This window comes from Panthera uncia (genome assembly GCF_023721935.1).
Source record: "Panthera uncia isolate 11264 chromosome A1 unlocalized genomic scaffold, Puncia_PCG_1.0 HiC_scaffold_16, whole genome shotgun sequence".
In the NCBI taxonomy this organism is placed as follows: Eukaryota; Metazoa; Chordata; class Mammalia; order Carnivora; family Felidae; genus Panthera; species Panthera uncia.
Genome location: NW_026057576.1, coordinates 11,002,744 through 11,030,659, shown reverse-complemented (window position 1 = coordinate 11,030,659; position 27,916 = coordinate 11,002,744). Strand labels below are relative to the sequence as shown.

General features: G+C 39.8%; 1 protein-coding gene across 11 annotated transcripts in view; it reads right to left on the bottom strand.

The window, feature by feature from the left end:
* Window positions 1–2,550: 2,550 nt before the first annotated feature.
* The window catches only part of FRY (FRY microtubule binding protein), a 339,974-nt gene continuing 314,608 nt past the window's right edge, over window positions 2,551–27,916 (bottom strand). For 7 of the 11 annotated variants that reach the window (XM_049646775.1, XM_049646767.1, XM_049646774.1 and 4 more), the window contains 7 exons: window positions 27,067–27,216; window positions 25,843–25,941; window positions 23,877–23,960; window positions 15,365–15,382; window positions 13,393–13,503; window positions 4,861–5,063; window positions 2,551–4,009 (listed from right to left, as the gene is read on the bottom strand). In XM_049646775.1, coding sequence (XP_049502732.1) covers window positions 3,751–4,009; window positions 4,861–5,063; window positions 13,393–13,503; window positions 15,365–15,382; window positions 23,877–23,960; window positions 25,843–25,941; window positions 27,067–27,216 — 924 coding nt within the window. In that variant the 3' untranslated portion in view covers window positions 2,551–3,750. The other 4 variants (XM_049646768.1, XM_049646772.1, XM_049646769.1 and 1 more) reach the window with 3 other exon arrangements.

The window sequence follows — 27,916 nt, the reverse complement described above, 5'->3', positions numbered from 1 at the left end:
TAGAATGAGTCTGGAAGTTTTCCTTTCCTTTCTATTTTTTGGAACAGCTTGAGAAGGATAGGTATTATCTCTGCTTTACATGTCTGATAGAATTCCCCAGGGAAACCATCTGGTCTAGGACTCTTATTTGTTGGGAGATTTTGATAACTGATTCAATTTCTTCACTGGTTGTGGATCTGTTCAAATTTTCTGTTTCTTCCTGTTTCACTTTTGGTAGTGTGTATTTGTCTAGGAATTTGTCCATTTCTTCCAGGTTGTCCAGTTTGTTGGCATATAATTTTTCATAGTATTCCCTGATAATTGCTTGTATTTCTGAGGGATTGGTTGTAATAATTCCATTTTTATACACGATCTTATCTATTTGGGTCCTCTCTCTTTTCTTTTTGAAAAGCCTGGCTAGAGGTTTATCAATTTTATTTTTTAAAAAAACCGACTTTTAGTTTCATTGATCTGTTGTACTGTTTTTTCGGATTCTATATTGTTTATTTCTGCTCTGATTTTTATTCTCTTCTGCTGGGTTTGGGGTGTGTTTGCTGTTCTGCTTCTAGTTCCTTAAGGTGTACTTTTTTTTTTTTCCTTTTAGTACTTTGAATATATCTTGCCTGTCACTTCTGACCTGCAAAGTTTCTGCGGAAAAATAAGCTGATAGTCTTATGGTGGTTTCCTTATACAGAATAATTTCTTTCTTGCTTTTAAAATTTTCTTTCTTTGTTTAGGTTTTGATATTTTTCTTATAATGTGCCTTGATATGGATCTCTTTGGATTTATCTTGTTTGGGACACTCTATGCTGCTTGTGCCTGCATGTCTGTTTCCTTTCATTGTCTGTTTTGTCTTTTACTTTCATTTGGAACACATTGCTCTGTCTCATTTTGCCTATCTCTGTGTCTGTGTCCGTATTAGGTAGTTCAACTATGTCTGCTGGTCTGGAAGGAGTGGCCTTATGTGGGAGAGCCTATGGGGCGCAGAAGCACAATCACTTGTACACCAGACTCAGATGCTCCAGGCCTGTTCCCTCGGAGCTGCATGCACCCCCTGATCAGTGGTGCCAGACTGTTGTGGCTGTGTTGCTGGGAGGGCTGGTCCCTGTCCTAGCTGGCTCTGCATCTGGAGCAACTGATGGAGGTGTGCAAATGGGGTTGGGTTGGTGCCTGGCCTGGCTGGCTGTGAGGACCTGCTGAGATGCAAGGTTGTACAGGACTCTCAATGGGGGCATGTTTCCTGGCATTAGCAGTCTAGAGTGGCACTTGCCAGTGCTGGGCTCAGCATGGCAGAAAGAACAAAAATGGCTTCTGTCCATGTCTCTCAGTCTCCATGTAGAGCCCCAGGTGCTTCCTGAGTCCCTGGCAGGTACTCCAAAATTAGTAAGTCGGTCTCCTTCACCTGTGATGTGTGCACTTTTTGATCTGGTATTTATGTACTGGTTTCTGGTTGAGTGAGTACCCGTACGTGAGGGCTTTTAAGGATGAGCAGTGGGTGTTATATGTAAGTGATGAACCACTAAATCCTAGTCCTGAAACCATTATTACACTCTATATTAACTACCTTTGATTTAAATAAAATAAAAAAAAAAACATAAAAAGGAGAGTAGAATTCCTTTTCCTTACAGTTCTATAATTTTCTTGGACCTATTCCATTTTGTTTTTCATAGTCAGGTGTTTTGGGGACTCATGTCTCATGCAGGATGTAAGGGCCAGGGTTCCTGATATAGATCTCAAATATTTTGCTTTTCAGAAAAAAGCTTATAACTTTGAGAACTTTCCTGACTATGGAACACTGTACCAGGAGTATGTGTTTTCTTTGGTGAGACCTCTTGCTTCTTTTACCTGTCTCCGTGCTTTTCCTTTTTGTGAAGGCTCTATTCATCCAGTTTCTAGGTCTTTGTCTGTGGGAATTACTCTGAATATAATTGTAGATTTTTGGTGTCCATTGGAGGATGTGCGCTCAGGATCTTTCTATGCTGCCGTCTTGAACCCTCCCCTCCTCAAAAACGTTACTACAATTAGTTAATAGTTGTACCTATGGTAACATAAAAAACATCTTGGCTCATACTCCCTGTTACAGGCTACTTCTAGAAAATTACTGAAGGTTTGGATATTGTATGTTAGAAAAGCAAGTTACATCTGTTAGTCTAGGTAAATATGCGTAGGAAGACAGTAGCAGTTAGATTGTTGTGTGTGTCTGTGCCCCTGTTTTTTCACGTCAGGTAGAGCAAGGTGAGTGTTGCGACAGACTCTATAATCCAAAGCAGGAGTTTTGATTCTATTTCACAATTTTAAGGATGACAACCTCATGATAGGTGTCGACGATTAGAGCCCTCACTCTTGTGATTTCTCTTTGGTTGGTTATAGAGAGAGCTGGTTGAAAGTCACCAACTTAGCCATGTCCACTTACAACGAGGTTACAGATAGGCCCTCTCTGGAGCAGGAACTGTGACTGCCAGCCATGGACCCTAGATGAATGGTGCCCCTTTGCGGTTGTCACTGTGGCAACCCCCATGCACATCTGTAAATGTATGTCAAAGGCAAAGATCTTGTAAACCAGAAATAAAATCCATGGTCAATATGTATTTTGTATTTTTTTTTTTTTAAGTCTAAAGGAAGTTCTGAATAGAAGATCAACCAAGATTACATCACAAAAACTTTAAATGTATTTACAGAGTGAATAAGTTACATAGATAAACTTTGAATATGTTTCTGATGTGCAGCTGGTTTACATGCACACATCTAACACTTGACAGCATTAAGTTTAAGGAGAAAACTGAAGAATGGCCCTTTACATATATGTTACAAATAAAACATGACATCTCTTAAGTAACAAAGTGACAACTCATAGTTTATCTTTATGATTCTACTTCTGGCTATCCAAATGGATATTAAAATATGCATGCGTGACCGGTGAAAAGACTTGGAATTTGTAATGTGAATTTAACTTTTTTCTACAAAATGGCAAAGTTGGTTAAAATTAACACTCATCCTTTTGTAGTATAAATATGCTCATATAAGCAACCTTCTAGTAAAAAGCAGCCAAGACCTTTACAAAAAGGTCTGTCTGGACCATATTTGGTGCTAGGGTCCTAATCACAGACTCCTGCAAAGAGATCCAGGGCTTTCAGAAACAGTAGCCTAGCAACATAAGAAAGGTACTTCATAGCAGCTCCTTTTAGATACAGTAATTGTATTCAAATTACAGTGTATATTAAATTGTCCATTTACAATTCCCTTTTCACATACACAGGCTGTCAGCTTTTGACCGTCTTACAATTTTCAGTGGCCAGCTTCATTCTGCCTGTCCCTTCCTCAGCCCACCAAAAAAAGAAAAAAAGGAAAAAAAAGAAAAAAGAATGTACAAGTTTTAGAATATAAAACATTTTTTAGTGAAGAAAACATTGCACTTTTGCCAATCTAAAACTGCTTCTAGAAAGGAAGGTATTATTCAGTGTAGTCGGCTTTGGTATGCAATGGAAGTCACTTTCTTCAGTAGTGAGTTGCATCTGCTCAGTGAAATGATAACACCTTTGTGCCACACAGCATGATGGATGGAGTCTGTCCCAGAATGTTCTATGCTACCTTGGTTCTTATTGTATTGCTACACGTTGGAAGTTCTGTCATCCTGTTTAGAAAAAGTCCTACAGGTAACAAGAGGGAGAACAGTCTGACCAAGCCTTCTGAAGGCTGAAAAGACACTGAATGACGTCACCCCAGCATGACAGCACCCCCAGCTTGGAACGCATGGGGGATGGGAGGCTCCTGTCAGAGACTAGTGCCAGAAACACTGGAGTCTGGAAGAAAAGTAGTGAGGACTCGGTAACTCTGGGCCCTGCGAATCATGTCCCGGATCTCCATGTTCAGCTCCATCAGCTTGGTGCAGATTTCGGTCAGGCTCTGATTAGACCCTACCAACGCGTAAGTACCCGTTTGTCCCAGAGTTTGATGACGGAAATAAATATTCAGTAGTGTCTGGACCTCATCGTCAGAACTGCTTCCAAAGATGTCATTGGGCCACAGACTTCTGCAATTAAAAAACAGCACAGATTAGAGGCACTATTGATCACAAAGTTGGGAGGTTATTAGCCTCGGTAATATAAGAATATTACTTAAAAACACTAGCTTTGATGGGGCGCCTGGGTGGCGCAGTCGGTTGAGCGTCCGACTTCAGCCAGGTCACGATCTCGCGGTCCGTGAGTTCGAGCCCCGCGTCAGGCTCTGGGCTGATGGCTCAGAGCCTGGAGCCTGTTTCCGATTCTGTGTCTCCCTCTCTCTCTGCCCCTCCCCCGTTCATGCTCTGTCTCTCTCTGTCCCAAAAATAAATAAAAAATGTTGAAAAAAAAAATTAAAAAAAAAAAAACAAAAAAAACCCCACTAGCTTTGAGATATAACTCACATACTATACAATTCAACCATCTGAAGCATACAACTCAATGGCCTTTAGTATATTCAGAGTTTTGCAAACATCACCATAACCAACTGTAGAACGTTACTGGTTTCGATGAAAATATCTAAAGCTTCTAACTATCAGAACGGAATTTGATTTGCTATAACATTCTGATTCTGATGAATGTGAAGATAGTATCAAAGTGTAAGGGGACAAGGATACATTCGGGTAATAGTTCTCAAGGCATACTCCAACATAATCTGAAGTGTTTCAACATTTTTAGGGATGACCAAAAGGCGAAAAATAACACCTAGACTTTAGACACACAAGTTCTAAAATCTGGTATTTCTGGCGTGGTAAAGAGCTGACAAGGATGTGTACAAAATATCTCGATGTCCCTTCTGTAGTGATTCAGTCCCCCACCATGACAAAGTAACTATTAGGCAAGGATTTCCTTTAACCATTTCTGAAAGCAATAGTAGAGTTACCTGCATTCCCTGATTTGCCGTAAAGCCTTGCCAAGTTCATTGTTCTTCAGGCACTCCAGCATGGACTGGATGGCCGCTTCGGTGGATGTGAAGGTTGGCTCAGACCATGCACCCTCTATATAGAGAGGGTCAGCTGCGATGGCCGCAGTGGCCTCCTTCAGGTTTTTCTTTAAGTCACTCAGTTCCCTGGACATATTTAACAGCTGTTAAAAAAAAAGTTATTTTTATTGTATTTAGTTGCAAGCTGGATTTTTGCATCCCTTAGAGAAGAAATCTTCATTGTATTAAGGTCTGGTTAAGCACAAGCTTAATATCTTGGTAAGCTAAAACAGGACAAATAAAATTACTACACGGGATGTAAGGGGTTGGATGCATTGGATAACTTTACGTATCAACCCCTGGGATACTCTCCTTAGATGAGGGGCTAACATTTCCTTTAACATGTTTTCTATTTAAGTAGAAGGACAAACCCGGAGTTAAAATGCGTAAGACAATAGGCTTGGGTGGAGCTGGGTTCAAATGCCAATTCTGCACTGCACTGTGGGACCGTAGTCAAGTACATAGACTTATATGTGCTTCAGTTTTCTCATTTGTAAGACTGAAGACATTACCTGCCTCACAGGTAACTTTAAAGATGAGATGATGTATATAAAATGCTTAGTATTAAGCATTTATGTGCCAAATAAATGTAATCATAAACCTAGATCTTGCTTGAAAAAGAATTTTTTCTCACTATTTGTATGCTATGGGAAAAGATGAAAGATACAATTTAAGGAAGAAAAATCTCAAGGTGAGGTTAGTATTCATGTTACAGAGGTAAGAGATATTTTACCTCAAAACTTCTCCATTGGTACCAGCGATCATAAAAAGAGAACCTACGTCACTTCTTCGTGCCCCCAAAATATACTATGGAAGTCAGCTGTTTTGTAATTTGATCTCAAGGGCATTTTAATGACTTGATGTGCACTTAAAGGTTCATTTTGTCCTTTGTAATGTAAGTTGATGAGGTCTTCTTTGGAAAGTTGATGTATCCAACATTTTCATCTTTCTTCGTTTCCAGCTAGCCCACGGGGCCAGAATTATTTGTCTTCGCACAGATGCCTATTAAATGCAACTACCTACTCCAGTACTAGGCTTAAAATTTACCGAGGTAATTCTTCTAAGTAAGATATCAGAGAAAGAGCTTGGGAAGACTGCAGAGTAGGGGGACCCTGAGCTCCCTTCCTCCAGGGACAGCCTGAGGCTACAACTTCATATAATGCAACACCCTCTGAAAACAACCTTAAGACCAGCAGAACAGCGTTTTCACAGCTAAAGATATAAAGAAAGGCTACATCGATAGGGTGGGAGGGGCAGAGACATGGTAAAGAACCAAACTCCAGGTGTGGCGATCCACAAGGAGGAAGGGTATCACAGGGGCAGAGCTCCCTGATGAGTGAGGGGATCAAGCCCCACATCAGGCACGCCTTGTCCTGGGAGTCAAAATGGGGAAGAAGAGCCCGCATACCATCCAGCTTTGAAAACCCCTGGGGCTCCAGAAGAGGGGGAGGACTATAGTAAACTGAGGTTCTGCTTTTAAAGGGCCAGCACACTATATCAATCATTCTGAGGCATTTCAGAGGCAGTAGTATTAAAAACATCTGGGCTATATATGAAGCAGATTTATTGACTAATTTTAGGGCATGTGTCAGACAGGCAGGGATTTATAGGAACTTCTTCTGGGAATAAAAGTGTTGGTTTCTTCCTCTCAAGTCTAACCGGCCTGATGCTGGGGGTATCCAGCTCTGCCAATCTCTACCACCGCTAGCTCTGCCATGGCAGGCAGGCCTCTCAGCCAGAAGGTACCAGGGGCTAACCCCCACTACCAGCAGACCTGTGGCACCTGTAGCCAGGTAACTCAGCCAGCCTAGGTGGGATCAGCCCTGCTCCCCAACATGCCTGCAGGAATCCTGGCCCAGTAACAAAGGCAGGCACGTACAGCCCACAGAGGCGATGCCCCTGGCGTGCCTGGTTCTCCTGACCAGGGGAATGTACTACGGGGCTCTGGAGGACACCTTTTATATAAGGCCACTAATTTCAAGATCTAATACAAGGAAACAGAGTTAGACAAAATGCGGAAAGAGGGAAATACGTTCCCAATGAAAGGACAATATAAAACCTGAGACGTCCCAAACAAAACAGATGAGTAATCTACCTGATACAAGTTCAAAGGAATGGCCATAAAGATACTCACTAGACTTGAGTAGATGAACTCAGAATTTCAACAAAGGGAAAATATAAACAACCAGTCAGAATTGGAAAATATAATAACTGAAATGAAAAATACAATAGAGGGAATTAAAAGCAATTAGAGGATGCAGAAGAATGGGTCAGCAATCTGGAAGACAGTAATAGCATACAAGCTGAACCGCAAAAAGAAAACCAAATTTTAAAAAAATGAGGCTAAGTTAAGGGACCTTTGGACAACATCAGTTTTACTAACATTTGCATTATAGGGGTCAGAAGGAGAAGACAGGGGCAGATAAGTAATAACAGACAACTTCTCTAACCCTGAGAAGGAAATACTCCAGATCCAGGCCCAGAAGTACAGAGCGCCTCGAACACAATGAACCCAAGGAGGTCACATAATATTTAAAATGTCAAAAAATTAAAGAATCCTAAAAGCAGCAATAGGAAAGCAAGTAGTTACACAGGAGGGAAGCCTCATCAGGCTATAAGCTGATTTCTTGGCAGGAATTTTGAATGGATCATGCCACTGCCTTTTGGCCTGCAAAGTGCTAAAAGGAAAAAAGTCTATAACCAAGAATACCCTACCTGGGAGCTTATCATTCAGAATTGAAGGAGAGATGGAGTTTCCCAGATGAACATTAAAGGAGTCTATCCCCACTAAACCAGTCTTATAAGAAATGTAAGGGACTTCTTTAAGCAAAGAAGAGTCCATAACTAGAAGAAATAATGAAAGGAAAAAATTTCACTGGTAAAACTATACTGAAGATGGCAGGTCATTTACTTAGTATAATGGCTAAAAGAAAAAACTAGTGAAATCCATTATATCTACAAAAATTAGGTGATACACAAAATAGATATAAAATATACGTACGTAAAATGGGGTAGGGAATTAAAGATGTAGCTTTTAGAACATGTTTGAACTTCAACTTAAAACATATTGCTAGACACATAGGATGTTATATATGAACCTCATGGATAACCACAACCAGAAAGCCTAACACTGAAGAAAAGAAAGCCATCAAAAGGCAAGGAAAGAGAAGAAGAGAAGAGCTATAAAAATAACCAGAAAACAAGATACTACCTATGAGTACATACCTATCAATAATTGCTTTCAATGTAAAGGTTCTAAATGCTCCAATCAAACCCCTAGAATGTATGAATATGTAAAAAGAAAACAAGATCCACTTATATGCTGCGTACAAGAGACCAACTTCAGACCTAGAGACATACAGACTGAAAGTGAAGGAATGGGAAAAATATTCCATGCAAATGCAAGTGGAAAAAAAAGCTGGGGTGGCAGTATTTATATCAGACAAAATAGACTTTGAAGTAAAGACTAACAAGAGACAAGGACATTACATAAGGATAATCCAACAAGAAGATACAGCAATTGTAAATACCTATGTACCCAAGCCTAAGAGCACCTATATAGATAAAGCAAGTATTAACAGACATAAAGGGAGAAACTGACAATACATTAGTAGGGGAATTAAATACTCATTTACATCAAGGGATAGATTATTCAGACAGAAAATCACAGCAGATTTGAGTGCCATAGGACTAGATGGATTTAGGATTTAACAGATCTATACTGAACATTCTGCCCAGGAATAGAATACACGTTCCTTTCAAGTGCACATGGAACACTCTCCAGGACAGATCACATGTTAGGCCAAAAAACAGAGCTCAATAAATTTAAGTAGATAGATACCATATCTACATATCTATCTACAAAAGATGCTTGCATCTTTTGTAATCACAATGGTATGAAAGTAGAAATCAATTTAAAAAGTAATGGAAAAAAACACATGGAGCCTAAACAACATGCTATTAAACAATGGATCAATTAAGAAATCAAAGAGAGAAAAATATCCCAAGACAAATGAATATGGAAACACAATGGTTCAAAATTGATAGGACTTAGCAATAGAATTTTTTTTTTATGTTTTATCTTTGAGAGAGAAAGAGGAACAGAGTGCAAGCCAGGGGAGGGGAAGAGAGAGAGGGAGACACAGAATCCAAAGCAGGCTCTAGGCTCTGAGCTGTCAGCACAGAGCCCGACATGGGGCTCAAACTCACAGACTGAGATCATGACCTGAGTCAAAGACACTTAACCGAGTCACCCAGGCCCCCTTGCAATAGTATTTCCAAGAGGAAAATTTACAATGCTTCAAGCCTACCTCAAGAAATAAGAAAAATCTTAATCTAACCTGACATCTAAAGGAACTAGAGAAAGAAGAACAAACAAAGCACTGTTAGTAGAAGAAAGGAAATGACAAAAGATCAGAGTAGAAATAAATGAAATGGAATCTAAAAAAAATGGAAAAATGAAACTAAGAGTGGCTTACTAGAAAAGATAAAGACTGGGGTGCCTGGATGGCTCAGTTGGTTTAAACGTCAGACGCTTGGTTTCGGCTCAGATCATGATCTTGCAGTTCATGAGTTCAAGCCCCACATCTGGCTATGTGCTAGCAGCAAGGAGCCTCCTTGGGATTTCTCTCCCCTTCTCTCTCTGCCCCTCCCTGGCTTGTGTGCATTCTCTCTCTCTCTCTCTCTCTCTCTCTCAAAATAAACATTAAAAAAATATGTTGAGTAATTCCTAGGAATAATCTTACAAGACTGAATCAGGAATAGAAAATCTGAACAAATTGCTAGTAATGGAATTGAATAATCCCCAAACTCTCAGCAAACAAAAGTCCAGGACCAGATGGCTTTATGGGTGACTTCTACCAAACATGTAAAAAAAATATTTAATACCTATCCTTCTCAAAGTATCCCTAAAGTTGAAGAGAAAGGAATGCTCTAATGCTATATATGTAAAAATTGTCAACAAAACATTTGCAAACAGAGTTCATCAATATATTAAAAGGAGCATTTGCCATGATCAAGGGGATTTATCTCAGGGATTAGGGATGGTTCAATAGCTACAAATCAACCAATGTGACAACTACATTAACAAAATGAAAGATAAAAATTATATGATCTTAATAGATTCAAAAAAAGCATTTGACAAAATTCAGCATCCATTCATAAAAAACCTCTTAAAGTGGGTATAGAGGGAACATACATCAATGTACTAGAGGTCATATATAACATACCTGTAGCTAACATCATACTCAACAGGGAAAATCTGAAAGCTTTTCCTCTAAGATCAGGAACAAGCCAAGGATGCCCACTCTTGCCATTTTTATTCAATATGGTACTGGAAGTACTAGCTACAGCAATCAGGCATGAAAAAGAAAGAAAAGGCATCCAGATTGGTAAGGAGTACATTAAACTGTCACTATTTGCAGATGTCGGGATACTATATATAGAAAACTCTAAACTCCACCAAAAAACGATTAGAATCAATGAATTCAGTAAAGTTGCAGGATACAAAATTAATATACAGAAATCTGTTACATTTCTGTACACTAATAGCCAACTATCAGAGAAATTAAGAAAAACAATCCTATTTACAATTCCATGAAAAAGAATAGAATGCACAGAAATAAATTCAAGGAGGTAAAAGATCTGCACTCTGATAACCATAAGACGTTGATGAAAGAAGCTGAAGATGACACAAATGGAAAGATATAGCATGCTCACATATTGGAAGATTATTTTAAAAAGGTCAATACTACCCAAAGCAATCTACAGCTTTCGTGCAATTCCTGTGAAAATACCAATGGCATTTTTCATAGAACTAGAACAAATCCCAAAATTTATATGGAATCACAGAACCCCAAAAGCCAAAGCAATTGTGAGACAGAACAGCAAAGCTGGAGGTATCCCAATCTCAGACTTCAAACTATATTACAAAGCTATAGTAATCAAAGACAGTATGGTAGTGGAACAAAAAGACACACAGATGCTTGGAAAATAGAAGAGGGCCTAGATATAAATCCATAGTTACACAATTAATGGACAAGGCACAAATATATGATGGAGGAGAAAAAAATCTTTTCATGAAATGGTGTTGGAAAAATGAGACCACTTTTTAATACCATGTCCAAAAATAAAATGGATTAAAGATGGGCAGTATACTCTTGGGCACTGGTCTTATCAATATTTTTTTGGATACATCTCTTCAGGCAAGAGCAGCAAGTGCAAATAGAAACAAGTAGGATTACATGCAACTAAAAACTTTTTGTGCAGTAAAGGAATCCATCAATAAAATGAAAAAGCAACCTATTAAATGGGAGAAAGTATTTGCAAATGATGTATCTGATAAAGGATTAATCTCCAAAATACATTACCACTCATACAACCTGATGAAAAAATGGGCAGAGGACTTGAATAGGCACTTTTTCCAAAGACCTACAAATGGCCAACAGTCCAATGAAAAGATGTTCAACATCACTAATCATCAGGGAAATGCAAATTGAAACCAAAATGAGGTACCCCTTCACACCAGTCAGAATGGCTAATATCCGAAAGATGAGAAATAACAAGCGTTGGGGAGACTGGGGAAAGGAAGCCCTTGTGCACTGTTGCTGGGGATGTAAATTGGGGCAGCCACTGTGGAAAAACAGTATGGAAGTTCCTCAGAAAATTAAAAATAAAACTACCGTATGATCCACTTATTCCACTACTGGGTATCTTACCCAAAGAAAACAAAAACACTAATTAGAGGAGATGAATGTACCCCTTTGTTTATGGCAAGGTTATTTACAATAGCCAAGATAATGGAAGCACCCCAAGTGTCCATTGATAGATGAATATGTAAAGAAGACGTGGTACAAAGATACACACACACACACACACACAATGGATAATTACACAGTCATAAAGACAATGAGATCTTGCCTTTGACAACATGGATGCATCTAGAGGGTATTATGCTAAGTAAGTCAGATGGGAAGAGATAAAAACTATATGATTTCACTTACATGTGGAATCTAAAAAACAAAACAAAAAAGCAGAAACAGATTCAAATATAGAGAACAAACTTGTGGTTGCCAGAGGGGAGAGGGGTTGGGGACTGGGTGAAAGATGTGAAAGGGATTAAGAGGTACAAAGTTCCAGTTGTAAAATAAGTCACAGGGATGAAAAGTACAGCATAGAGTAAATAATATTATAATAACTTTGGTAACTACACTTACTGGGGTGGCATTCCCTAACGTATATAAATGTGGAATCAGGATGTTGTATGTGTAAAACTAATATAATATTGTATGTCAAGTATACTTTAATTAAAAAAAAGATAGAGAATTTTATGTGTATAATTTTTAAGTTTGCAAGTCAGTATCTTAATTATTTTAAATCTAGGGATGTCTTATATACTGTGTGTATGTATGTAGCATTTAAAACTTACCTAGATTTAAAATAACTGAGGAGAAATCACTTTACATTTACTAGATTTAAATAATTATGCAAAACATATATACACATGGTATAAATACTTAATTTCTTAATCTAAAGTGAAACTTAAATTGCTTTGTAAATATAGAAAATGGCATGAGTCACATTTGCATGTGCATTAGTTTTTGAGGATAGATGGACTCTAAGGATCCTGTTAGTATTTGCTAGAATAGTAATAAGAGCAAACTTTATCTTGACAACATGTCCTATAATTTGTATCAACTGTGTTCTCTTTTATCTAATAATCTGCAAGGCTGTGGAGGAAACCTGTTTGTTTCCTACCCCTCCCTTGAAATTGGCCTTTGGAAGTATCCTTAAGAACTACCCATTTTCCTTTCATCACTGGCATTTGTGTTTCTCCTCCTCTCCCCTCCTCCGATGTGCAGTTTCCTGGGCTCCCTCCTCCCCTCACCACTCTTGGCAGGATGGTTTCATAAACTCCTGGCTGTTCACTGGTGCCCAGCACATCTGTACCTTTAGTCCACCACATCTCTCCTCCGACCTCAGCTCCTCACATTTAACTGCCTGCGAGATGTGGTTAAGCCTGGGCATGGTCTACTGGGGGAGAAGTCGTCTCTGACCCATAGGTGTGGATGCACTGTGGACTCAGTCCTCTTTATCCCTGTCTCAGAGGTGGCAGGTACAAAAAGCTAAATCTCCAGAAGAAAAACCACAATACCGGGAACGGTTTTAAGTATCGATGTCCAGAACACCAGGGCCGGGACGAGGGTGGGCCAAGTGAGGCCTTTCGGCACAGCATCGGGGAGGCCCTCGCTCTCAGGGTTGTCCTTCAATTTTGAGCCGAGGCTTGTCGCTTGCCTCACCCCAGTCCTGGTGCTGCTAGATCAATTATGTGGGAATCAAATCGCTCGGACGGTTATAAGTGGGATGGGAGGAGAGAAGAAAAGGAAAGGAATGATTTGCATGGTAGGACTCGGGGTCGGGAGGTGTGTGGCTCACCTCTGGCATGGAGCTGACTTCGTGCACCTGGCCGATGAGCTTACAGTAGGACTGAAAGAGCAGCAGCAGCTGGAAGTGCAGCTTATATAATCTCTGACACAGTTCCAATTGCTAGAGAGAGAGTTTGCATGGGAAGAAGTCGTTATTAAAGATCACTCTTGTATAGCAAGTGAAGTCTCAGGGTAGAAAAACATGTTTTTCTCTCTAAATCAAGGAAACATAACTAGCTGTTCTTATTCCAGGTGAAACAGAACAATAGAATCCAGTCAATAAATATCAGTGAGAAAAATCACAATATGATATAGAATCGTTCCTGGAAGCTGACTAATTAGAGAGGAGTAGTAGCTATAAAGGGACTCCGTGAATCGCCACATTCCCGTATATTTGCCAATTGTGCATCTACAAATTATGACCACGGTCATCTTCATTGTGGTTGTCTTAATTTTTATAAGCTAAAATTGTTTGAAGAATTTTTTTATTCAAGGGAAATTTAATTTTTCAATTGAAGACATTTTTCAATTTTTATTGAAAAGCAAAACATTAAGTCATTCTAGGTGTTAAATTTATAAATCCAGCAGTTTGGGAGGTTACTCCATGAGACAATTGTGGCGGCCTTTTTGGGTGCAGACGCTCATCCTAAAGCCTGTGTAAACACAGCAGGCAGTCACATGTTCCTCTAAGGTGCTGTATCTGTTTTATTGATAGTACTTCTACTCGGTGCTCAATAAATGTTTGTTGAATTACAGAGATAGAAAGGGGCTACAAGTGCTTCCAAAAAGGAGAAATTAAGTACACATTCAAAACTCTCTGTGGAAAGAACATCAAAAACTAGTCCTCTAAAATGGCCCTTGAGCCCTATAGATACCTCTGGAATTTAAAATGTTTTCATTATATGGCTTATGTATACCATGAGGGAAAAGTACATCTTGAGTAATTCCAACACCAACGATCATACTACTCTTTGAGCCGTATCTGCTTGCAATGGCCTCTACACTTTGCCTGTTTTATTTGAAGAATGAGTTAGCTCCTAGGTGGTGGATGTGGATTCTGTGAAAGGAAAAGTGCAGCCTTCATGAGATAGAATTTCATGGCTCAGCAGGCACCAGTGAAAGTGGGTTAAATATGTGGCTTCAACTAAACATGTCACTGTTCAGTTTTCAAATGTGGTTAAGTAAGGATAAATGGGCCCTTTCTTTTGCTAATAGTCATAAAGAACTCAGAATGGAGAGCTTCTGAGGTCATTTAAAATTGTTCCCCCAAATGAGTTGAGGGAGAGAAATTATAAGAATTTAAATTTAGGCTTTAAGAAGATATCCTATAGTGTTGTTAACAGACTTTTGATCCTAATTGTTAAAAGTTACCAAAATCACGCTAAAGCTATAGCGAATGAAGTTTTCTTTCTCTTGTCCTTTCCCTGGTCCCTGGGGGAAAAGAACCATTCTAGATTTAGGTTTAGACTTATTTGATCTCTCGGCGCTGATAGTGAACATAAGTTTAAAGAAGTAGCTACACTCACAAATTTAACCCAAATTAGATCTTTGGTTGTTTCAGTAAAGCATTTTGCTTTTTGATCACTTAAACCTTTCTTTATGGAAGTTTGTTAAAATCTGATATAAAAGATAACTGCCAGAGTCTTGCAGATAAATAAAGTATTGTTTAAATCATCACCTTCACAATTCAGGGTGAAACCTAGCTATGGAAACTCTGTCCTCTGTAAGTGTAAGATAATGCTGGTTATTACTCAAAATATCCCACTGATAGTATGAGAATTCATAGCAACTTAAGTTTCTACTTTGGGACAAAAGCAGCCCAGAATGCTACTAATTCACTGCACGTCTTAGTCTACCAAATAAAATAAAATGAAACGCAAAGGGGAAAACATGCTAAGAGATATAATAGTAACAGTAAAAATAAGATTTGTTATGGGTCCATGCCTAAAATGGACAAAGAGTATGAAAGAAAGTTAACTTACTGCAAGAGATTCCATTTGCTACACAGCAAGCATGGCACAGGAAACAAAGGAAAGGAAAGAAAGTACAGGGTCAGTGTAATGCATGCAACGGAAAGCATGGCCCTCTTCCAAGAGCAGAACCGTCAGCATAAGTATTAGCATTGCTTGCCCAAACTTGATAAACGGTTGCACACCTTGTACCCATTCAACATGCACAGCGGTCCAGTTAAAAAGAAGCTTGAATGGGAAACATGTCACTGAAAAATATAATTTGTAATCGTTTAGATCCTCTGATTAGTTGGTTTAGGTTTTGTCAGTCTTGGACACTAGAAGTGCAAACTTTTATTGCTTGAAGGTTTTAGTGTTTAAATAATATGCGAACATAGTAAAACTGTGAGGAGACCAACTGAGTAACTTGAAAGAACTGTAGCCCAAACAAATTATGCTATTGCTAACTATCGGTTAAGGCAGAGTCTTTAATCTGTTTGGTTTCTTATCTGCTCAACTATGACTATCCAGTTAACATAGAATATAATTAACCATCTAAGTGGCATTTTCTTTAGATTCAGCTCACCTTCCTCATTAAGAATATTTTATAGGACTGCTAGATGTAGTCATTTCAAAGGAATAAATCTAGTCTGTATAATCTCAAACAAGAGTGAGATATGACAAATAATTTTCTTGTATTTCATTTCTTATAATTTTATTAATTTTTAAAAGTAATCTAGAACTGATGGGTAGTTTAGCATATAAATTTGTAACTGGGCCATGTTCCATTATGGCTTCCATTTTTTGGTGTCATCATATCATAATCATAGACATGGCTTTAAGGAAAGTGTGAGTGTGTGCAAAGATAACCAGAATCTGACAGAATACTAAAAAAAATGTCCATTCCTAATTACGGATCAACATATCTGGTTCTGGATTTTCAGAATATTTAAAGACATATCTAACTCAGTTTCTAATCCTTGATAGGAAAAACCACTTATTTTAAAGCTCTTTCTAAAAAAAAAAAAATCTCTGGGTTGTTACCAGTTTAATGTATTATATTCAATATAAGGTACCATATATACAAAAGATAAAACTATCAAATTATTAGTATCTTCAAACATAAAGCCTCACCATTACCAACCACCTCCAACTCCACCCTCTGCTCTCTGAGGGTCTTTTCTTGCCTCACCTGTTACTCATATTGTGTAAGTTACATACACTGATGACTATTGTGTTTATTGAGTAGTTTTTTGGACCTTGGCCATGAATATCTTTTAAAGCTTTGAAAGACAAATATGTTGAAGCCTGTGATAGAGATTACACAGCCTGAGGTATTTACTGTTTTCAAGAAAACTTCATGCCTAGATGTTTTTATAACCAAACCTTAAGTACTGAAAAATGTGCTATCTTTTCACTGTTTTCCAAAACAAGGTTGTAATCCAAGAAAGTCATCAAATCAGTTAAAGCAGAATGTCCTCTGTTCAATAAAGGCAAATGAGCCTTTTTGACTTCAGCTTGGTGCTGAGGAATTTCATTGTCAATCAGTTCCTCCCACTCAGCTCTCAGGGCACAAAACTGTATTTCTTGGGGGATGGCCAACTTGACACACAGCAGTTCTCGGGGTCTGTCTTAAAGTCTCCTTTTTAGGTAGGCTGGTACAAGCTGCCTTGATATTTATTATCTCAGAATCCTTTCCTAGGCCACAGGCTGGGGCCTCGTTTGCATTTAGAGCTCTCAAAAAGATAGTGAAAAATGCCTTTCTGGGGGGTGATTTTATGGAAAATGTTAAAACCTTTTATCTCTCCTGTGCTAATATTTTCCTGTATTCAGGTTTTAAAAATAATCCCCTCCTAAGTCTTTATGAACATATTTATGTTTGGGTGACTTAAGATTCCTTTTGAAACTGTTATGGGAACGTCACCATTTTATTTGGTCAGAAGGATTTTCTTCAAGCTCCACTCCTGCACTCCTAATATCACTTGACTTATAAATTGGAGTTAGAGGTAGGTTTTCTCAAAATGAGGAAAAAAAGGTCAAGAAACCAGGATGTTCAGAACTGATCACAGGCAGTGTAGCTTAAAAGCCCAGAATAATCTGGTTTGTTGTTCATTAACAGTAGCATAGCCATTCTTGTTTCTCTGCTCTGAAATGAGTTCTATGCTTATAATGTAGCCCGGCAGGTAAAAACCTGAGAAATTTTCACCATGACAAAAGATGAGCCACAGTGTAATGTAATAGCTATTATTTTCATCATATTTAATCTCTGAAAGCCACTGGTTTAAATTAAATGGGATAAAATTTAGACCATCTAGCTTCATGTGGCAGCTTTCTTAACTCAGATGCATCTAATCTCCTAAGTAGGTATAAACAATATGTATTCGTCTATTGCTCATATCACTCGCGTCTGGCACACTGATGTATTATGTTTGTTGAGCAGCTTTTTGGACCTTGGCCATAAATTCCTTTTAAAGCTTTGAAAGACCAATACCTTTAAGCCTATGATACAGATTACACAGCCTGAGGTATTTACTATTAAAAAAAATATTTTTTAAGTTTTATTTGTTTGTTTATTTATTTATTTAGAGTGCACATAAGTGGGGTAGGGGCATAGAGAGAGGGAGAAAGAGAATCTCAAGCAGGCTCCACGCTGTCAGCACAGAGCCCAAAGCAGGGCCTGATCTCACAAACCGTGAGATCATGATCTGAGCCTAAATCAAGAGTCGGACGTCTAACTGGCTGAGCCCCCCAGGCACCCCTGGTATTTACTATTTTTAAGAAAAATTTAACTTCAGCAGACATTTCCTTTCAGTCAACACAGGAAAAAGGATTCCTTACAGAAGAGTAACTGACTCTATCTGAAGGATGATGTTTAATAAATTAGCTGCAGAAACTGTCACCTGTCTTGTTCAATTTGTACAAGAACAGAGGTTTCAGGCTTCTCATTCATAGATTATACAGGGACAAGTAGTATATAAATGAGAGAGATACTGCCCATAAAGATCCTAGTAACTGGAATGATGGTTTGAATATAAGATGAAATGTAGTAGTGCTAAATGTAAGTCATTGTCCTAGAGTCCAAAGAGTCAAACGTTCAAGTTGTGCTGAGAAATGCCTGTTGAATTGGGAGTGTGCCAACTAAAATCACCTATAACAAGTGAAATGGAAACCTCTCCAGCTTTGTAGTACCTGGGACGTGAGCCGTATTCGTTAATTGTATGGCTAAGACCCACGCTGCTGCCTGGAGCCCCTGGAGCTGAGGGTCTCCTCCTTGGCCCACACTTCTGTTAATTTCAACTACCTAGTGGTAGCCATGCCCGATGACTTCCACGGGAAATGGAGAAGTCAGTGGAAACCAAAATTCTTAATCAGAAGTGCTGTTTTGGGTCATGAAGAGATGTGTCCCTCCTTTTGCTCAGGCTGAGAAAACACTGGTAAAGCAGTGTCTGCAGATGAGTGAAACTGCTCTCATGAGACACACGGAGATCGTACTCCTTGTCTTATGTTCTACTCAGTGAGTACTGTGCGTTATTCGCGGAGAATGGCTATTATAATCTCCCAGAAGCCTAAATCATTTATTAATCATGCCTGTCTTTTAAAATAAGCCTTCCCTCAAAAATACTTCCCCAACATTACAAATGCTGTTTTTTTTTTTTTTTTTAAGAAACTGTTTTGTTTCGTACATGCACTGAGAGCATGTACAGTACCTCTAATATATGCCCAAGCGAGCAGGTTCAGCAGACGGACACTTGAATCTTGTGTACGTAAAAATGCTTCTCACACAGGCAAAGAGTAACACTCTCAAATGGGGGCTAATGGGTACCGCATTTTTCCTGAAACACACAGCCCTATTTATCTAGCTCTCAGTTCCCTACTTGGGGGCCTGACGTACAGAGACACATTTCTCTTACAAGCAAAACAGCAGTGCAAGCATCATCATGATGGTTGGCACCTGGCTCTTGCCTTCAGTGTTAGGAAGTCAGTGTGCAGTGGGAATGTGGAGGACGGCAGACCAGAGAGGCAGCTGGTTTCTGCCCAAGCTCACCGCCGCCACGAAAGAAGGCAGGCCTAGTGTTGCTGGTTCTTCCTTTTTAGAGACGGCATTCTGTTGTAAGTGTATGTGTATGTGTGAACAATTTTAATTTTTTAATGTCAGGCCAGTTCAGAAAATATCGTACAAGCTTACTACGTCTGTGAATTGGGTGACAGTGCACAGGCTGCCAGTGTAAACTTTCTGCATTATTTTGAGTCTGGAACTTCATGTTAGGAATAAAAGAGAAACTGGAAAGTAACTATTAAATATCCAGCAAGGAGCTGTATCCTCTTCTATAAACCATTCCACAGCGATGTCTCCCTTCTGTCGCCTGTTAGGAATGAGCAGAAATCAGCTTGTGCAAAGACCAGACCAGACTTGGGTAGGGCTTGGGGGTGGGAAGACTTTATATGCCTGTGTGTATACTGTCTCCGTCTCTAGCAGACCGACATCTCTGAGAGCTCAACTCAGAGCTTTAAGTTCAGTAAGGCAAGTACTAATCCTTCCATCAAGTACAGACTTTACTGAAACAGAAACACTCATGTAATAATCACTGGCATGTTTGTTCCACTATTTACATTCAGACACAGATTCTGTGAATCACAAGGTCACTTCCCATCCCCATTCCACTTGTCTCCGTGCAAATGGTGCTCGGAATAACTGGCAACATCAAACTGTTCCAGAAGACAGGGAATCTGACTGAACAGGAGAGTTGGAGAGAATCACTTGAGGTTAGGTAAAGCTGTGTTCTGAGGTCAAACATTTGTTGGGTTTTGCTTGGGGACGGAAGCCAAATGGTAGCTGTACTTAGCGACTCTGGACATAAGATCATTATTTCAAGGGGGTGACCCCATCATCTGTCCTCAAGGCCCACCTTTAGTAGCATGTGAAGACTTTTCCCCAATTTGCCCTCATAGCCCATTTTCAGCCCTGCATGAGTGTTATCTGCAATAGGAACACAGTCGTCCTCATTTTTACACTCCCCACGGTGCCTAGCCATACCTCACTTCCAGCAGTGGTTCAGGTAAGGTGGGTGGGACTAGAGAATATGTGGTTTAAGCTGCATTTCCAGTGGCCAAACTATATCCAGGGTCTACTAACAAAACAGAGAATTTAACAAAGCATCCTGAGGATTTAAATAAATCACCCGGCCTTGACTGACTCAGAGAGCACCCTCTCTGGTAGATGGTTTACAATTGGTCTTCCAGACCAGCTTTGTCCTCAGAACTGTCACATACAAAGGACCAAAAGCATCTTCTTCAGGACATTTGTTCATCGTTTGAATTCTCTGGTCATGAGCGTGTCCACATGTTATACAGGGCAATTCTAATGCACTGAGCTAATACCAGCAATGGGAAGAGAGCCAAGCTGGTTTTGCAAAAATGCTGGAAACATCAGACTCAGAATTTGGCCTTCTGTTGACCTTTTCCTATAAGCCCACTCACATCCCTTCTGGTATTTCATACAGGTACCTAAAACCACACAGACGTTTAGACAGATGCTGGAAATTGTCCTTTAGACTTTTCTGTGTGTATGTTTTTACCTCTAAACTAATCTGGCCTATAGAGGTAGCCTCTCAACTTCAACTTTCTTACCTGCAAAATTGGAAAAACCCTTCAGAGACTGTTGGAATAGATCAAATTAGATTATAGATGTACAGTGCATGAAAACTATTAGTTTCTTTCCATCCTTGTATTCTCAAGCCTTATTATAATACTAACAGAGTTGCCACAAATAAATACAGGAATGAAGAAATGAAGTCTAAAAACAAGAAAAGGGAAGGGAGGAAACAAGGACTACAATACAGAAGCACAGAAAGAGTCGGATGAAGAGGAAATGAAAAAGAATAAATGGGCAAGAAGGAAGAAGACCATGCAAAAACAACAGAAATCTCCCTTTGAGGGATGTGAGAAAAAATGGGGTATGGGGAAGGAGCAACTGAACAAAATAACAGAAATAAACTACAAGTTCAACAGAAACACACGTTTGAAAACTGGAATGTTTGGGAAATAGGATAATTTAACCAGAAGTCCTATGTCTTTAGACTTAACCAGGAAGCTGTAAACAAATGAACAAATATTTTTTTTAACCCTTGTTTGTAAAAAATCTGCAGTGTATTAATACATTTTCCTGATTGAGATTTGATTATAGAGAAAGTAACAGAATTACATGAGTGAGGGTAAATGTTTAGATAACTGTGTTTATATTCTATACAAACTACATCTTGAACTGGACTAGGTTTTTGCTAACCATAAGTCATAACCTGGTAATGGTAACTTATCTCTGGACTGGATTAATGTTTATTTGAGAGAGAAAGAGAAAGCACGAGTGTGGGAGGGCCAGAGAGAGAGGGAGAGAGAGAATCCCAAGCAGGCTCCATGCTGTGAGTGTAGAGCCCCATGTAGGGCTTTGTCTCACGAACCGTGAGATCATAACCTGAGCTGAAATCAAGAATCAGACACTTAACTGACTGAGCCACCTGGGTGCCCCAGGGCTGAATTTATTTTAACAGCAGAGTATAGTGGAGGGAGGATTGGGCCTGGAATCAGAAGGCATGGGTGCCACTGGATGGCTAAAAAATCTGTAACATAGGCAATATATATCATATAATATATTTTAACATATAGCTTCTTCTGGGGTATGCTCATGACACAGGTTATGTGGTGAAAGTCTGAGTTACAGTCCTTCGAGGCAGCGCATCACAGCTGCATATAAAGGCACTGATGGAAAAGGCTAGAGTTTGTTGTATTTTGAACTGCACATTCAACTCTGCATTGCTCAGGGTAGACATCTCACATGATGTCATCAAACCCGTATTTTAAAAATGTAATATAGATAAACCATTTGTTGTATACATTTGCCCATTTCCAGACGTTGTGGCCAGGCCATGTTTTTGCCTATTGCTTATTAACGGTGAAGTCTTGGACAAGTCCAGCTTGGTTTCCTCATCTATAGAATGGGGCTGGTACCACCTGCCCTGCCTGCCATGCCCAGGAAGATCAATGACTTCAAGGATACGAAAGTTTTCTGGAAGACACGATGTGAAATATAAATGTGTCCTCGAGGAGGGCAGCGATGTGGAAATGCAACCCACCCTTCAAAACCCTTTCTAGATATTTCTCAGTCTTGTAGTTTGCTTGTTCAATCTCTTACCTCTTCACTAACACTTAGCAAGGGGCTTGCCTAAGAACTCCCCATGACAGGACCGCAAACTTGTTGAACAACTACCAAACTGAAATTGATCCACTGATACTCTGTGGAAAACTTTTACTCCTCAATTTTTTTTTTTTTGTTTTTACACTTCAGTATAGCACTGTTTGTAACACAGGAAGATGATTTCTCATCCTCTGAAGGGTGCACAATCCAAAATGCTTCTCCAGTAGTGATGATGTCATTCTAGGGTAGCACCTCTGCCTGACTGGAAGGTAGCCTCCTCACTTGACTTCTCTAATCCACTCTTGAGCACTTCAGTCTGTTTCCACAGTAGAGTGTGAGAGCCTGAATCTACTCATAACCACATTTCAATTGCCTGCCATTGCTGTTAAGATAAACACCCAAGCCCTGCACAGTCTGGCTTCTGCCAGCTTCTCCAGACTCTTCTCAAACTTTTCTCCAAGTCGCTTTCTGCACTTGTAGCCAGACTCTCTTCAGTTCTTGCAAAGGGCCAGGTCCCTTCCTGCCTCAGGGCCTTTGCACAACTTCTCTACACATTCCCCTTTACTTGACTATCTCTAGCTCGTATTTGAGATCTTCACTTAGATGACACTTTCACAGAGAAGTCTTCTCAGAACTACACTCCCCATTTGATCAGATTCCTTTCCATAGCTTACAGTTCTTTCCTTAATAGCAGTTACTGCCGTTTGCACCTAGATGAGTTTTTGATTCATGTCTGTCTCCCTGACAAGATCGGAGGCTCCACAAGGGCACAGGCTTGTCTGTTGTTCATTATTGTATCCACCATATGGACCCCATAGGAGGCACTTAGTACATAACTGCAGAATGAATGATTTTAATCCATTCATAATCTTCCGCCCCATTTCTTTGACAATACAGCATACATTTACAAGCCAGCTGGTCTGAGGTGTATTACTTAAAGCAACTCTAAATGAGAAAAAACCATCTGTTTTAGAGTGATGGCTGAAAGGTCAACAAAGACTTCCTTCCCTGAAGAAACTGAGCGATTCAGTGAAGAACGAATAAAATTTTGTTTTATATTCTAAATGAAGAACAGATTTATTAGGAAATGATTAGTATAGTTAAATGATGTCCAGCAAAAAGATCACTTTTATACCTCTGCTTTTCCAAAAAGAAGACTCCCCCCACAAATCTCATCAACACACAGTCATGCTTGGCTTGAACATCATTGTGTCTTACGCTACTGGCTTCTTGTGAATGTATGGGATGACCCCATTGTGCATCTTCCTTTCTTGTGCTCTATGCTTCTTGGGTGGGTCAAGATCAACGCAGGGTGTCAGAGCATGGAAAAGATAAATTCTAACAGGTTTTTATTACCTTTTCTTCCGAGTCCCCTGGTTGACAGGTAATTACTCCATCTCTTGATCCTCCTGCAAATGTTGCCTTACAATTTGCGAGCCACTGTTGTTAGAAAGAGATGCAGACAGAGGTAAAATCAGTGATGCCCTGAAAACATTTTTGTCATCACTCCCGACAGGGAGAATCGACTAAGCTTCTAATCATGGTAAAATAAAATTTTGCTGCAATAACTTTTTGAAAGTATTTTTTTCTGGTTGAAGATGAACTATTTGAGATTAAAATATCTGTTCATATGGGTTCAGTGAGCTCACTTAAAAATATAATTTGAACATTGTGGTACATCGTTCCTGGAGAATGGTTTCATCGGACCACTCCTAGTTTGTGTATCATTTTGAAAAAATCATATACAGTTAGAAACCTTTCATACGATTGAGATTTGGAGATAAAAACCAATACTTCCTCACAGGACGGGTGGTACTGGACCATGAAACCCGACTCATGACCCACCTACCTCTCTGTTATGTTGGGTGGCTTCTCTGGGGGCAGGTCTGCTTCAATGTAAGAAAGGCTATTATAATAATAGCTCAGCTATTTAGAGATGCTACCAGCCTTAAGTACCTGGGATGGTAACCAATACAGATGTGAGAAGGAACCTCTGGACACAAAACAATAAGGACTGAAGAACTGAAACTTGCATCTGACATCAAAAGATTGGTTTGTTCACCAAGAAGGATGGAAGGATTACTTTTATTAACTGATGATGGAGAAAATGGGAAACAATGACCATTAAGGAGCCACAGGAGTAAAAGACAATGGGAATTGTTATTGCAGAGCATTAGAACTCTTGCCCTTGGACAGATCATGAAAAGATTAATAACAAGAGCAACAAACATAAAACAAGTAACTTTGTGATGAATATCTTCTATGTATGAGGCACTGTGCTAGGCAGTTTACATACGTTATTTCTATTTAAAAGGCAATAAACATTGTGTTGTGTTTGAGGGCATGGACTTTGGAATCCCATAGACCTGGATTTCAAAACTGATTTTCTACCTCTGAGCTACTGAGGATAATCATAGCAACTCCCAGGGTAGTTATGAGTATTACATGATTTAATTTAAGAAATTTAACTCTTTTCAGGTAATTCTATTTGGACTACGTTGGACACGTAGAAGGGACTCAGGAGATGATAGGTGCTACAACTATTACGATTGTTATACCCTTACAACAATTCTGCAAATTAATTGTTATCACTGTCTTACAGATGATGAATCTGAGATGAGGAGGTAAGTAATTTATCCCAGGTCACTAACCCTTAAGTAGCTGATCTGTGATTTGAACCCACGTCCATCTGATTTCAAAATCCACGCCTTTCCTGTTGTGCCTGGCATATTATAAGAAGCGTCCCACAGTCATTACACACAATTGCTTGTCAGAAATCAGGGGTTCCGCATGTCTGATGGAGGTTTCTGGATCACTTCTGTTCCTAACATTTTACGGTCTAGATCAGTGAAGGAAAGAGTAAAGAGCTGGAGTCGAGGCCAAGAGAAGCAATGGAGTCAGGGAGAGACAGCTACCAAGAGCAGTTAAGAGGAGGGGAGAGCAGAGATCTACCCCAATGAGTTTCAGGAGAGGCAAACACTGGGAGGAAGTCATTAGCAATTTTACATCTCTGAGAAAAGTTAATCACATTGACAAGGAGACATCGAGCAGATACCCATGTTTCCGTTTCCAAGTAGGGAAATTATGGAGCTAAAATGAAGGCTGATAATTTCTCTTCTGTAGTATCATTTTTGTATAATACATACTGTTAACAGTTCTACCAGTATTAAATTGGAATTGTAGTCTTCCTAACAGAGGAATGGATGACGTTTTCTTCTCCCAAAGATCCTATCCTATATTAATCACAACACCTTCCCAGGGCCCATAAGTGGGTTCATTTGATTTTAACTGAAAGCATATGCACAGAGACACAAAAGCTTACCGAGAGAGTGGCCTCTTTTCTGTTGTTGTAGGTGTCCAAATATTCTTGCAGTTCTAAAACACTGAACTTGAGCTTGTCCAGAAGTCCACAAGAAAGGAGCTGAAGGCAGGAAAATAATTTGTATTAAAACAACTAGAGAGATAACTAGACACAGGCATGGCTACACAGATACAAAAGAGAAATGTATTTAGAAATAATGTAAAGTAGGGACCAGTGGGTCCATTTTTAGTAAGCTGTGCAATGTGTAATTCTGTTCCACTATTAGCTGCAATTGTAATTGAATACTGGCTCACTAATGCAAATCTACAAAAATATCCGGTTTTCTCCATATCAGTATAGACACTCAAGCCTTACCACGTATTCTGTAGGATCCCACATTAAGATGTACTCATTTGATGCACAAACTCTGATATCTTCATCCAGTAATACTCCAAGTAGTGGGAAGACACATCTCCAAATAGACTTTTGAACTGATTTTATAGTTAATCTTTGCTTTAAATCATTTAAGATAGAATGATTTCTCCTATTGTATTCCGACCACCGAGTCCTTGGAGAGACTAATTCTTCAGAGACTTTTGAAATCAAAGCACATCCTCATTGGTTCTAAACCTTATTAGTTCATTACTCAGCATATAAGACATCTGTGTGAGATGCATGGAGGATATACAGAAAGGTGACACACACCCCAAAGAGCTCACCACTCATGCAGGCTTAGACTTATATGTAGAGTCATGATTTAGCAGTCAGCCAGAGGATGCTTTACTTAACCCTCAACTTCATCACTTGCAGTTTGGGCTGGATGAATCCCTCCAGGGGGCAATCTCTCTCCACTTGACACTTGGGAGTAAGGAAAATGAGGACATGTTGCCTCTGGAGACCCATCTGGCTGGACAACCTGGCATTGTGGGATGGGCTAGGTCAGCTCTGGGGGTTGGCTCATCATGTTCACAGCGGTCAAATCCAGAGATACTGGAGACAGGTGCCAAGGACACGGAGGGAGCACCAACGTGGATTTTTCTCCCGATTCCCTGAAATGACTTGGCCTTGGCTGGCAATGTAGAGTCATTACCATGGAGACTCCGGCCTTTGGGGGTCGTGTCACAACATGGTGCTGCTCACAAACACTGAGTATTTTTCAAACCACAACACTAGCACGCTTCCTGTATGTTTCACACCCTAAGCTGGGCCCGCCATTTGCCACCACAGCAGGACCGGGGTACTCACAGTCTCAGCGTCCACAAAGAGTGTAGGGCATTCAGAGCAGGAGGTGAGCATCTGAGAAGAGCTGACAAACTTGGACCCGATTCCCCGCAGATTGTCTCCAAGGTAACTGGCGGCATCACAGGTTAGGAAGCAGAACCTTTTCTGAATATTCTGAAAGGCAAAACAATGACCATTTATAAAAGCCAAGTTTTAACTTATATACCAGCAAAAAACTACTTTGAAATCTTTATGAAAACGTCAAATGAGCATAGGTCCTCAGGTCGAGGTGGGGGAGATGGGGAGTAGAGTGAGTGTTGGTCTCAAGTCAAGTAGGTGATCACCCAGTGTGGGCAAAGTTTCTTCTTAAAGTGTTTCCGAGAGGGTGATGTTTACATAATCTTTTAAATAAATTGCGCTTTTCTTTTTGCTGATGGTCAGAGCTGGTCAGCAGCTTGAGTCCACCTCGCTCGTCTGTCAGATCAGCGAGAAGTTCCTGAGGTTACGTCAACGTGCGTGAGACAGAAAGGGCCATGCGATGTAACCCTTTCCTGTTCCCCGAGATCACAGCTTCTTGAGAGAGAGCACCAAAACAGTGCCATTTGAACCTCTGGCAAATGAAAGTAAATGCTACATGGGTCCGGATTAGTATCTCCCTCTGAGGGTGTGTCTGGCAAGATGTCCATAACCGTGTCCTGTAGGGTTGCATACACTGGCTCATTAACCCTCACAATCAGGCAAGGAAGTCCAGGTTAAGACATGACTTGCCTAAGGTCATGCAGCCAGTAAGTGACAGAGGAAGGGTGAGCCTGACCCCAGCGCTCACATTCCTTCCACAAATCTATGATGCTTCCTAGGAGGTAGGTCCTCCTGT